Consider the following 14,100-nt stretch of genomic DNA (forward strand, 5'->3'; position numbering starts at 1 on the left):
GTTGACTGCACCTCACCTGAGAGAACATGACTGCTGCCCATCAGCTCATGTAATGTGAGCTGAGGGATCAACAGATTACTGTTATATTATCTCCTATTTATAGCCGGCTTTGGCCTTGGTTACAGCACTTCTGTCCGTGCATGTCTGGAAGAGGTCCACTTCTGGTGGTTACCACTGGAGCTGTTGTGGCTCATCCCTGAGTTCTGGTGGGGCCACAATGCATGGAGCTCATGGAGGGAGCGCAGTGCACTCATACGAAGTGCTGTACCTGTGTTGTTGCTCTAGCACAGTTACTTTCCGTTAAATAGGTGCAGCTAAATAGTGAAGAAGGCCACTGGTTTGCCTTGCCCTGTGCTGCTCTTTGGGTCAGGCAGCAAGGGGAGAAATGGGGAGAAAGGGGTCCTTGCAGAGATCCCTCTCTGCGAGGGGAACATGTGCTGTGTGGAGAGAAAGAAACGGTTATTAGGAGCTTACAGAAGGGGCAGGAGATGGCTTACCACTGGTGCATATGTTAAGGAGAGCAGAGAGATGAGACCATAGCTGTGTCTCCAAGAAGAGGCAAAGAAGGTTTCCCAAAAAACAGTGAGGACTCTGTAGTGTTCGTTACCATCCAGAAAATCAGTGAAAGGATCCTGTACTTAAAAGTGAACTAAAAGGAAAGGACTTGCCCTGTCAAGACAGGGTGGACAGGACAAGGATTTTAGGATAAAATCTCCTATTAATTTTAAGTACGTCTCCTATTTTCCTTTTCTGTTCTGCCTTCTCAGTTTTTAAACATTCACTATTCCTGCTTGTGTTCCAATAGAACTGACCTTGAGTTGAAAAGCTCTCTTGGTTGTTTCGATGTGCTAGCTAAAAAGAAAAGATCTTCAGGATCCTACCTCAGAGTTGTTGCTGTCCTGGGATCCCATTAGACTTTGTACATTAGAAACTGAACTCAACATTTTTAGGCTGAAATAAGGTTCCCATGTCACTATAACTGACGATTTACAAATAAGGCATGGTATCTAATCGGATCAAAATTAGTTGAATTCAATCTTGAATTAGAATTAGCTCTTCAAATTAGTGTAAAATATAACTGTGAGGTATTTCTATATAAATGACTGTAAAAAAAAAATCATGTGAAATTATTGTATATTTAAAATGAAAATAGATCTTTGAGGTTTTTTAGTCTGTTTTTGTGTCTGATTAAAAGTTTTAATTTAGAAATCTAATTGTTATATTTGAATCAAATATTGTAAGTCTTACTTTCTGCTTAGACATGAATATTTAAAGGAGACCATCTTTCATTTATGCTTCGTTCTCCAAAGTTAGGTATTGTAATTCAGAGTTTAGCGGACTACTAAAGTTTAACAAATGTAATTTGCTGTCAGTTGGAGACAGTAATCCTAGACTTGGGTCTAGACTTTACCAAGCACCTTTATGAAGCATATTAGAGGTCTTGGAAGCCTGTTGGGACTTCTGCCTGGTTTCTGCTGTGTGCAGCCTGGTTTCTGCTGTGTGCAGCCTTGTTGGTACTGAAAGTTGCACACCCTGGGAGTCTCCCAGAGTGAGAACGGAAGAAGTTCGGATCTCGCCCAGATGAGGAAGCAGCCATGGCCCTTCCCCCAGGCCGATGTCATGCTGCTGGAACCGGCAGGGAGCTGAGCTTTCTTCAGCTCCTGCAGTCTTCCAGAACCTGGCAGAGTTGCCTTTGGAAAATTGGGATGGCTTCCTGGCTGAGTGCTTTTACTTGATCAGTCTTCAGATAAAAAAAGGGTCTAATTGGAGGCACATGTTTTCCATCAGTTTTACTTGTGTGCTCCTTTGTATAAAGGAAAGGGGCATGAAGTGTTTGGCTTAGGTTTTTTCAATAAGTGTGCAGACAATTGCAGGTGCTCATCACTACTACTAAATCATCTTCAGAGACTGGGGACCGTGGCCTCTCAGCAACTCCTGTCATTGTATTTTCTCCAGAAAAAGGGAAGCGGTGTGATTGCAGAGAATCAATATATGCTTGTTTAAAGAAACTTTGAACATCAGTCTGCAATTACCTGTGGGGAGAGGAGAGAGAGGAGGGAGGGGAGGAGGGAGAGAAGGAAAAGAGACAGAAAGAAAAGGAATTTGTTTATTGCTCTACCCTATTATTTAATGACATGTCTCTCAGTGGTTTTCTTTATGTTTTAGAAGGAAAGGGTGAAAGGGTTTTTTTGATTTTTTTGATTTTTATTTTTTTCCCTGAAAAAGTATTTTCAGCCTTCATGGTTGCAGGCAATGCCTGAAAACCTGTCTGGTATAAAAAATTTATATTTCAAGAACAAGAGGAAAAATAATAACCCTAAATGTATTACTGGAGAAGAATCATTAGTTTTTTGTTTGTTTTAGTTTGTTGCATGTTGTTTTGTTTTGTTTTGTTTTCCTTTTTTTTCCTTGAGCACTGCCAATCAACAGTTCTCAAAATATGATAACCCTAAAAGTGACAAGGGAATAATAAAGTTTTAAGTACTGGGGAAGAAAAAGACAATCCTACTTCACCCAAGAAAAAAAAGGAAGAAACACTTTTGTGCAGTCTATAAAGTTGGTTATTCTGTTGTGAATTCATTCTATGTTGTTACAAGTTAAAGTTTTGCAGTTATACTTGCTCCTCTGGAAAGCATAAAAATCAACATTGAAAAAAACTTTTTGGTAATTTTGCATAGAGTTTTTCTGTTAGTCTAGGTGTCCTGGTGTAATTCCAACTAGAAAATTACATTTTCTGCTGAACACAGCTGAAAATAAATAAATCATAGCTGTAACATTTTTATTTGAACATAGTTACTATTCATCTTCTAATTTTGCAACATGGCTAACTTCACATTAAAACATCATTTTTGATTTCTTCTTAACTAAGAAAAAATCTCATGATTTGCAATTTTGTCACCAGTGGGTCCTATAATACTGTTATAACTCCTATATTTAAAGGAAAAGATACTTGCATTTTTTCAGTTACTTCATGTACTCTTCTACTACTGCAATTGTAGATGTGATAGTTGATAATACTAAACTAATGAGGGGAAGAAATGGACATACTGGAAAACAATTTTACACAACAGTTGATATACACTCAGTTGCCTTGAGACTCTACCTTGCAACTCTTAATTGCAATTAACAAATTGAACTGTCCTACATATTGTCATATTCCTTTACTGAATACATAATTACACAATAATACACTTTGATCTTTTCTTATTTTTACTCTTTCCCTAGTGAAAAGACAGAACCTGAAAGTTCAGATCAACGCAACAGATGACACCGTTTGCATGAGGTATCTTCGACCAAGTCAAAACACCAAACTTGAAGGTTTTGTCCTGGGTTATGGAAGCAGCTTCTTCTCTAATCAGTACATTCCTTTACCTTCAGAAGGAAACACCTACATAACTGAACTTGGTAAGTCTTTGCATGCAATTTGCTTTGCATGCTGCTGTTGTCATGGTGTAGGAACGTAGCGATGAGATCAAGAACCTTGGGGTTTCTTAATTTTTGTTTTTATTGGGGTGCTGCTCAGGGTTTCTTTGTGTTTAAGTTTGTTTTGGGAAGATTTTCAGATAACAGTGGAATTAGGAGATCCTTCAAGGAGAACAAACAACTCTTATTGTTTGGAACAGCTGCTATTGATACTTGTTTTAAGGATTTTTCACTTGCGGTAGTTTTTCATTGTAAGAGATTGTACTGTATTAACCATATTACATATATTACATATATGGGATAATCTGTCTGAAGTTGCAGTGTAAAGTAGTATACAAGGGAGATGTACGTGTTTTTAACACAGAACAAGAAGCAATGAAACAGTTTTGAGAACTGTGTGCTTAATTCTCTTTGCTGGAAATGTTTATGATATGTTTTTTTTTTATGAAATGATGCATTTTCTTATAGGGGCATATTCCAATTCTGCATGTTACAGAATAACCTGTACCTTCTGTGTCAGAAGCTACAGAAAATTTCACGAGTACTTGTATGGAGGAGATTAAACTGCATGTTATATCCTGTTGCCTGTGATAGGAAAGGAGGAGTAAATTAGGCTGTCCCTTTAACTCTGGGTTATGTCAGTATGGGCAAAATAGCAAGACAAGAGAACTGGATCAGCTAGAATTGTCTTATAAATTATTAAAACATTGATTTATCAGGATATGATATCTTAAGAAATCTGTTAAATTTCTGAGGATTTTCGTATTGTTTTTCTTTACACTTTTCTAGCCTGAAATGAATCCTGGTTCTTGTATTACCCTCATCATTGTAATGTCAGTGATCTCAGTGTAAGTCCAGGGGGAGAAAAGATGCATAAGTGTAGAAGTAACAGTTGCCTTGTTTTTAATGTGGTGAGTGAAGAAGTGAAGGCAGTTCTGTGTGTCTGCTCCAGGCTGAAAACTGTAAAATAAAAAAGAATAAATAAGGTGATAGACACAAAATAATTAAGACACTAGAGACCTTCATAAGATCTCTCTGGCAAAGGTTGATTTATTCCTTTCTGTGAGTTTGTACTCCTGGGATCTCTCCATACTTCTATCACCAATCCAGTGTTTGAGTTCATAGCCATCACTTAAGCTTTATGAATCAAATGTATCCTGTGTGCAACTTTTGAATCAGTTCAGTGACAAGGATATACTGGATTCTCTGTAGAATCGTGCATAAGTAATATCTGCATAGCTATGTTGCAGGAATAGTGGAGATTCATATTTTTCAGGTACTCTGAGATCCTTGGAAAGAGGAAAAAGCCCTGAACGTAGTGTCATGTGTAGATGGTGTGTACTTCTCACCATTTAATAGCAGCTTTAATACCTAATGCTTTGTGAAACCATGTGAAAACATAGAGCTGAACATCACCTGGAGCATAGGTGATCTTGGGTTTTCTGCAACTCTCATGCTAATATGTAATGGCTGGGACTGTAGACACCTTTCTTTAGGTCTGCAGTCAGAGTGGCTAGCTGCATGCATATTCGTTAAAGCTTACAGTTAAGCTATCAAAATCTTGAAGCAATGAACACTGAAGATGAGAAACCCTATTATACATATCTCCTGTAATGAAATTAAACATTTTCTGTAGTGTGTCTAGACAGAGAAAGGCACAAGTGTTGGGGAATACTCTCCTTTTAATTATTTTAAAGGAGAGTAACTTCAAAATTTTAGCTTGCTCACGCTAAAACAAGTTGTCAATGAGTTTCCTAGTGACAATGAATGATTCTGGATGTCCGATAACTACAAATGCAATATGCAACATAATATTGATATAAAGACTAGCATTTCCAACCTGAAGAAAAAGTTGGAAAGTTTTCATCATTGAAAGCACAGGACCTAAAAGAAGCTAACAGCAATATGTATGTACTTCAGCTCACAAACATATATTTAAGGCAATTAACAATACCTTTACTGGAACTATTCCTTTTAGTTAAGAGATTTAGGGTTACATTAACTGCTTAGTGTATTTGTTCATTGGAGTTTGGAAAAAGAGAGCACAACATTTCCCATTGCGTTAATATTAAATACCACTGCTCCCTTTAAAGAGCAGTGTTGATTACACTTTCTGTGTGTGTGTACATCAGCTAAAGAAAGAAGCATTGGTTGTGCTTTTGGCTCTGTTTTAGAGTGACATGCCTCAGAGGAGAAAAGACAGTGGTGACTGCTAACACCCCCTACAATTTTAGGGACCAGGTACTGCCTCAAGCTGGAGCTACTGCAGGGTGGTTCATGGTTTTAGCAACAGTGGACTAGTTTTATTCTGGTACCCAGTGAACTCAGCTCAGACCCTGATTTATGTAGATGTTGGAAAATATAAGGTATTGTAGAGGTGTAATATAAATACTCTCAAGATATTTTCCGAAGGTACAAGTACCCATTGACCATATTGTTAAGAGTCTTAGGTTACTTTTGTGCTTCTAGCACATCTCATAGGTGACGAAATTGGCCTAGTATTCTATGTTCATTCAAAGCAAGCTTTTTGTTGTTGTTGTTTCTTTTTAATTTCACTCCAGAAATATTGTCTATTCCACGTTCTGGATATTCTAGTGATTCTGGTGGCACCGTGCACTTTGCAAATGGTCTTTGGTGCGTTCCACCTATTTTTCCCCACAATAAAACCAACTAAGCATATACGAAAGTATTCGTGTTCACCCTGATAAATGCCCTCTCAGTCCTCTCTCACTTCAGCTTATTCTACACGTACAGAAAGCAGATGGCATTCAAAGGCTGTGCTGAACAGTGGTTGGTTGCAGCTTTTACTGAACAGGATGGAAGGAATGAATCCCAAATGTGAAGAAACACTGTGGACTGTTTAGACCAAGACTCGTACAATTTAAGGCTTCCTTTTCTCCTGTCAGTTTTAGTAGTTCATGGAAAGAGAAGACCTTTCCCAATTGATTTAGGGACTTTAAAGCTGATCACAACTTTAAATTGGCTTAGTTGCTGAAATGTAAAGATTAGAAGTGCGTATTTAAAGGCATTTGGTAGTTACTAAAAGGTATGTTTTCCCAGTGGTTTTGGGATGATTGCTTTAGAATGCAGTTTCCTGAAAGAGTGACTAGATCCAGGACAATGGAATTGCTCTGTCTAGACAGAAATTAGACAGAAGTGGATCTTGACCTGACAGTATTAAAATGGTCAATTCATTTGAAAGCGAATTGTCATTCATGTGAAAAAGTTACATACATGCAGGCAATTCTACATTCTACTCAAAATATATATATATTATTTCATTAATTTCGTAGTTAGACTAATGTAAGAAAACATACAGACTTCTCATACAATTCCTGATTCCCTAAAATGCATCATTCCCATAAAATGTCCTTTGTCCTTGCTAGCAACCAGGATAAGTATATGCAGCAGAATGAAATGCCTTGCAGACATTCCCTTGAGCTAGCTCTGAATGCCTGGTTTTGTTTATGGAGCAGCAAGACCAATATTCTGTTTGGGATAGTTGTCCCTGCTTTGGAATTAGAGTATGGGGTATGAAGCAACAATGAACTTGATTTTTAATAGGTTGCACAGTATACACAACAATATATTTATATATAAAGCCCACGACTTCAATGTTCCCTACCTTGTCACTGTTGAATACAAATGAAATATAGTCAGATCTTCTGCTGGCTTATACATCTCTTATGACCCTGTTAACATTAAACTTGAAGTCAGCAGATCTGAATAATTTATTAAATCATATGTGTATGTGCCTATATTTTAGAAGAAATAAATGAGAATATGATCTTTCCTAGGATTTATAGCCAGTAGAGATGTGTAGGTTTGTAGAAAGTGTGACACCCACCTACACATCATCCACCAAAATATTCAGCACTGCCCTGCATCAATTCTTCTCTTAAAATAGTTGTGTTTTTTTTTCCCTCTTTCTTTTGCAACTAAAATAATATCTGAGCCAGCAATTGTGTAACAATATCCTTGAATCAGGAACTGCCTGCAGAGGGCATGTAAAAGAGAAAAGAGTTTTGTTGGATTTTCTGAACACTTAATGAGCTCATGCTGGCAATCAACTCTTGAGCAACTTCATGCATTGCTGGACAGCTGGATTTGAACCAGAGTGAAGGGTAAATGGCAGTGATGAGGCAGCATTAAAATTTGGTACAAAGAAGTATCAGGATACAAGATGTCTTTTATTTGGTGCTGGATGTACTTTATGAGCTTATACAATAGTAAGCAACATTATTTTTGGTCAAGGAAAACTAATCAGACAGTGTCAAAAGATATTGAAATGTAAATTTATCTAGACTAATAAATAAGGTGAATAGACCATCCAAAAGTTCTGAGCTTGATTTAAACTTTCACCTAAATCTCTTCAGTCTACACAACTTGAAAAGAAAGAATATTTCCTTGAGAAATTTGTGCTAGTTTTATCTAACTTGGTTAAGAAGATTGCAATGTCAGCCTCCTTGAATTTGTTATCACTGCTGCAGGGACCCAAAAAACTGGGTGGAGATCAATTCGGAGGAAAATTTTGTAAGAATGGACAGCAATTAGCTGACATACTGAATAAAATGAATTCCTAAAACTGACTGAGAGCTTTGCCATACTTTGGCCTTTCCTTTACTTGAACCAGGCTGTGCAGTGAAGAGGAGAATGTGCTGGCAATTCTGCTTTATAACAACTGTAATAAGTTGTGGGTGAAATTTGCATACAAATAGGGAAGAATTCTAATATCATCCAATATCATCATGTTTTAAGTGTAATTCAGAGATGTGTGCTAGAGCAGCGCTTAGCTAAAAGATCTTGCTGTGCAGTTTCTTATACCCAATAATGCTCACACAAATGCAGGTGTATTAACTGCGTGCCTTTTGAGATGCCAAATAATGTACACATTAATTCAGAAGGAGATGAGCACCTGGACAAACATACTGACCGGCAGCAGGTGCACTTGCACCAGCCCCTTCATCCCGCTTCTCTGTCTTTTCCAATGCTTGTTACGCCACAGCTTGCTTTGATCCCTCCATTTCTCTGCCTCTGGCCTTTGCCCTTACCATCCCAGAGTCAGTCTTTAGCAATCCTTAAAATCAGATCAGTGAATTGAGACCTGAAGCTAAAACCTGTTTTGTTTTGATTTCTTGAATGTGTTAGTATATTAATTCTAATGATGCATTGTAATATTTTGTTAAAATTTATTCTAAGTTCGTAAGTCAAGTCATACTTACGTTGTTTTGCTTTCAGCTGCATTTTTGCATTGGCAGAACCTTGAACTGAATTCACAGAGTATGCCTGAAATCATCCATGCTTGAACAGAAGCAGAATTTGCTAGCGCTTTGCAATGCATGTTAGTTGCCTGCTGCCACTGGTTTCAAAGCATTGCTCACAGCATATGGAATTAGTGTTATTCTGTATTAGTTTGATGTTTTTGTGGCTGCATTTTTGTTACATTCCTCAAGGCTGGTCATCTTCTGAAACTGCTCAGGTGGATAAGAGAAGGTTTTTTTGCTTTGATAATTTTATAGCATTAGTATCACAGAATCTTGGTCTTTTTATAAACAGTTGATTTTTCTTTTATAATGTTGCCAAAGTCGTGATTTACTTTCGTATAACCTCGCAGTCTTTGAATTGTTTCTCCTGGGGTGAATTGTAGACATACCTGTGTGTACATGTAGTGTGTGTGTGTCTTTCAGGCTGTCTGGATGAAAAAAATACTGAGTCATTGAAGGAGTTCAGAGAAGTGTTTCATCAAATTGGTGATGGTTCACTAAGCTGTAATAGCTGTGGTGTTTAGAAGCTAAAAAAAGATGGGTGAATGCCTTTTTTTTTTTTTTTTTGAGAGAGAGAGAGAGGTGGGAGAAAAAAATGTAAGAATATGTACCGAATGCTTATGCATGATACTAGTTTTTGATACATACATAGATACCAATCCTAGTTCTTTACAAGTACTAGGCTTCCCTCCTGCTTCAGAAGCCATTTGGTTAGGTGTATGTGCCTGCCTGAGTGCAGTGCTTTGCTCCAAATTGGCATTGCGTTATTTACTTGCAAGTATTGACATTTGAAAGGGCAGTGCTGATGACATTTTGAAGCCACCCAACTGAACTGTCATAAAAAGCAAAGCAAGCCAACAACAACAAAAACACTTGCTTGGGGATTTACGACACTAAAAATTAGGCATGGATTTGACTAGCAATCGTCTGGTGCTTAAGGTCATTTTTCTGCTAAAGGCTTAAGCCTGTCTGTTTGGACTTCCCTTCTCATCTGCAGCTTCAGGGGGTTCAAACAGAACCAGTTGTGTGCCACCTGAAAGGAGAGGTTAGCAATGGCATTTGCCAATCCAGCCTTAATAGTGGGGGGTAGGCAGCAACAGGTTCAAACAAATAGGTTTGTTATGTTCATCTTAACGTACCAGCTCTTCAAGAAGGCTTTAAACTGCAATGAACCTAAGATTTTTCTGTCAAATTTGTGAATGTGTTTCTAACTGAACTTGATGAAGTTTGCATGGTTCTGTAGAGATCCCTCATTTAGGAGATTCTCGATCCTTACAAGATTATGCATGTACTTGCAATATGCTGTGTGTGTATATATATATACATATATGTATATTTTAAAGAGTGACTTCGTAGTCTGTGAGAGCTCAAAATGACACTCAAAACCAACTCTATTGTAGTTGAATTTGCTCAGCCCTTTGTGAAAATTGTAACGGTCTCCCAAATGGCCATGAATGCACAGCAGAAAACTTGGTTTAAAGCACTTGGTTTAAAGCACAGGGGAATATATATATATATATATATATATATATATATTTAAAGTTTTTATATTATTTCTTTAATATACATTTATAAATATAATTTTTTGTCACTTATTTCTGGTTCCAGGCCTGAGTACAAAAAATGTCCATATGCTTGTACAGATCCCAGAAGAACTGTATGCCTCTATAAATATTAATCAAGTCACTTTGTTGTAAGTGAAGGGATAGTTGCACCTTTAGTTGCACTTTTAGTTGCACTCTTTCTTTAACTCACTTTTTTGTCCACACTGCTTTGAGCAGTTGTTTTCAGTGCTCATCTCAGTTATATTTATTTTGGGAACAATAGAAACCCATTTAAAATAATAAACAATTAAAGTACTTACATAGTGTGTGTGTCAAGTGACTTACATGCATAGAATAAGTCAAATTAAGTTACTTTTTACCAGTCTGGCACAGCCTTTTATGTAGTGCTGCAAGTTGTTTGTTTATTCAGTACTGATTTTCTTTCCTCTCCTTACAGAAATTTGGATGTAAGAGATTTCTCAGTGGTTCTGTTTAATTGGTAGACTCCAGGGTGATGTTACACTGGGATGTGAAGAAAATTAACTCTCTCATCTGCAGATAAGGATTTGGCTACATGTATCTAAACTAGTATACAAATTTTACACAGAGAAATCTTTGTTCTAAAAACTGTAGCTAAAGTATCTTTGATCTGTATGGGCCAAATTCTGCCCATACTCATCTCTTTGCAAGCTCCTATGACTTCTTTTCCAGTGTTGCAGGTGGGTAATAATAGAGCTTGGTTTTAAGTAAGTAAGAAGGGTGGAAAACTCCAACCTCTGATATCAACAGTGAGGGAAAATCTCCTTTCTGAATTCTCCAAACTAAAATCGCTGTTTTAGCATTGTGTTAATCAAAGCATTTATTATTTTAAGCTGCAGGGTGAGGTTATCTGTCTTTAGCTGCCAGAAACATGAACGTATCTGAACTTGTGGCCTCTTACCATGTGTGCCTGTGTCATCCAAACTGCATCAGATGTCTCTCAAATATGTCAGAGTTTGTGTAAACTTTGGTTTGCTTAATTTCCTTATTTCCTATGAAGACTGGTATTTCCAAACAATTTCCAAGCTCTTTCACAATTGACACCCAGCTAGCAGTGACTCTGCATCTCTGCAATGGCTGCAGTGCTTGAAAAGAAATATAGGCCATTCCGATAAGACTAAATCTGAATCCAAAGACTGAATCTGAATCCAATGGAAATTCTTGTCTCTGGAATGGCTCTGTGTTTTTTTGGCTATGCAGTATGATATCTTTTTTTTGAAAAGAAGCAGTCAAACCTTTTATGGGAAGCAGCGCAAAAAAAAAAAAAGATTACACTGGAGTAAAGATGGAGAGAGGTTTTTTCATTTAAAGTCTTAAGAAATATTTTGCAAAAGTTCTTTCTTCCTGTGAGAAAATGCATAGAGGTTAAATTAAAAGTAAATATAAACATTGGAAAGTATGGAAGATACAATTTGTCTCTGAGATGAACTTAATGACCAAGAAAATGGTTGAACTATTGCTCTCCTGTTGCATGCAATGTAATTTCTATTGTAATAGCATGCAGAACATCCTGTCAAACTCAGAGCCGTCTGTATTTTTTATACAAACACGAGTCCCTTTCTCTTAGATATTATTAATAACTTTACATTCATTGAGAGTACTTAAAACTGTGAAAGCATTTAACAGTCAAATCTCACAATGAGTCTCTGGAAAAGGTCTGTAAAACTATTTATAAAGCAAGTCAGTGAGTGATGTGGATGCTCTACTGAGCATGTCAGACATTATTTCCTGCAACCAGACAGTCGTGCAGATCTTGAATAATGTAGTGTTAGTCTACAGGGGTATATGCTGTGCGAAATGGCCAGTACACTTTATTTCTTCTTTCTACAAATATCAGCTCTTTACTGAGACATTGTTTACAGTAGGTGTACAGTCTGAAACAATACATAAAAAAAGGTTATAGAAAGAAACATGGCAAAAAATAAATGGTTGTAAAGTTGATGCAGAATGTGTCAACGAAGGTTATTGTGTTATAGGTATTTGTTTTTATTTTGTTTTGCATCTTTTTAATGTAATCATTGCTTATATTAAAAGCAGAATTAAGTATTTTTTTTCTTTTTTAATTTCAAAAGAATATAGGATACATTGTAGACATTAAGACAACTCTGTATTATGGTAATGCTCTTATAACTACTTGGGACATCTTGCAAGTCTATTCAAACTGCCTTTTATAAAAATGCATGCACTAAACCAACCATCTCCATATGCAATATCAGGCTAACATGTCTGGCAGTAGAAGCAGTGGAAAATGATTATGTATGCAAAGAGAACAGGCACTATTTTGACATAACAAGCAAATATGCTACTAGTTAACAGTGGAGAGTATTTTGTAGTGGATTGTTTTGTAGCTAAGCACTTGTAGAAAAGCTGCTTGACAATACCTGAACCAGCAGCCTCACATGTTGAGAGTCCTCCTCACGTGGCAGCATCAGCAGCCACTACAGGGATCAGCTCTTGGGTCGGGCTCTGGCTATGTCTTTATAGAAGCGATGGGAGCAGTAGACTAGAACCTTTCCCCCTCCAGTCATTGCTTTCACTACTTCTGCAAGTATATCAAAGAGGTAAGATCTGGTACCCTAGTAAAATTTCTCAGTTCCACCAGAACAATTTAAAAGTGTTATATGAATATTGTTATACCATTCAGTAGGCCAGCAAAATTTCCTCTGGTGTGCTTCATCTCTACTGTTCACATGCTAGACCTCATGAGAGAGGGAAGACTGTAAGTAGCCTGTAGATGGCAGCTGTCTAAGCAACTCTCACTTTTTTCCTCTTCATCTGAGCTTTCCTTCTCCTTTGCTTTCTAAATAATGTTTTGGTTGAAGTGTTACATGTATGTCCTGGCAAGTTCACCTATTTGTTATGTCTCAGTCAAAAAGAATGGTAAAATCTTTACTGCAGGGATGTGTTATTCTTTCTAGTGGTTAGAATACTTCTGCATGATTGGTGAATAAACCTTGGAACAAACATGCCTAAAGACCATGAAGACTGGATAATGTGTCAAGCCTTTACTGAATATTAGATTTTTGTTATGAGTTATAGGTTAATCCCTTTCTTAAATAAACAGCAACACCATACTCATTACTTGTTTCTTCATTTACAGATGCAGAGCCACGGTATTTGGTTTCAGTAAGACCAGCACGTGTTTCAAATAACAAGAAGTCTTGCTCAGGTATTTTACTGCATCTCTTTCTTCAAGTAGTTTAAGGAGGACAATATCTTGCTTTTACTGGTTTTCTTTGAAAAGGTATTTGTAACTGTAGGTGTCTGACTGGGATGCATGAACTCCTTATGAAGGTGAAATGTAGGACAGTATTTCCTAGTCAGCAGTTAGTCATGTATGTGGCATTCACATGAAGATTGCTCAAAATCTAAGGATGGTTTTTGTAAAAAGCTCTTATAAATGAGAATTGAAATTCAGAATATTAATTTCTGATGTTTAAAGAGATCTATAAGTGCACGCAAAAAAGTAAAAGTTTTGAAATACAATGGTGTGGTGGATTGAAGTTATTCTTTCTAAACTGCCGGTTAAGGATTCCTTCATCCATGGTTATGGTAATGCTCTTTTTTCTAATTAGAAATGGTGACCTGTGTGTATGTAATTCAGCACTCCTACAGTGCTTGCTGATACAAAGCAGTTAAGGAAAAAGGAATGCTTCTAGCTTAAAATATACGTAGCACAGCAGAAATCTGAGTTCAGCTTCTTGTCTGTTTCAAAGACTTTCTACATGACATTGATTACATCATTAATGTTGTTAGGTTTTAATTCCTTATTTTGGTACAGGGATGACTCTCAGGATCACTGTGCTGTTGCAAAGAATAAGTTGTTAGTA

At 37.0% G+C, this 14,100-nt stretch overlaps 1 protein-coding gene across 50 annotated transcripts in view; it reads left to right on the forward strand.

The window, feature by feature from the left end:
* ABI3BP (ABI family member 3 binding protein) overlaps positions 1–14,100 on the forward strand; it is a 172,234-nt gene that overhangs the window by 40,093 nt on the left and 118,041 nt on the right. For all 50 annotated transcript variants that reach the window (XM_083821425.1, XM_083821426.1, XM_083821439.1 and 47 more), the window contains exons 2-3: positions 3,226–3,405; positions 13,371–13,439. In XM_083821425.1, the coding sequence (XP_083677551.1) occupies positions 3,279–3,405; positions 13,371–13,439 (196 nt within the window). In that variant the 5' untranslated portion in view covers positions 3,226–3,278. The remainder of the gene's footprint in view (positions 1–3,225; positions 3,406–13,370; positions 13,440–14,100) is intronic.

This window comes from Anser anser (genome assembly GCF_964211835.1).
Source record: "Anser anser genome assembly, chromosome: 1".
Taxonomy (NCBI): Eukaryota; Metazoa; Chordata; class Aves; order Anseriformes; family Anatidae; genus Anser; species Anser anser.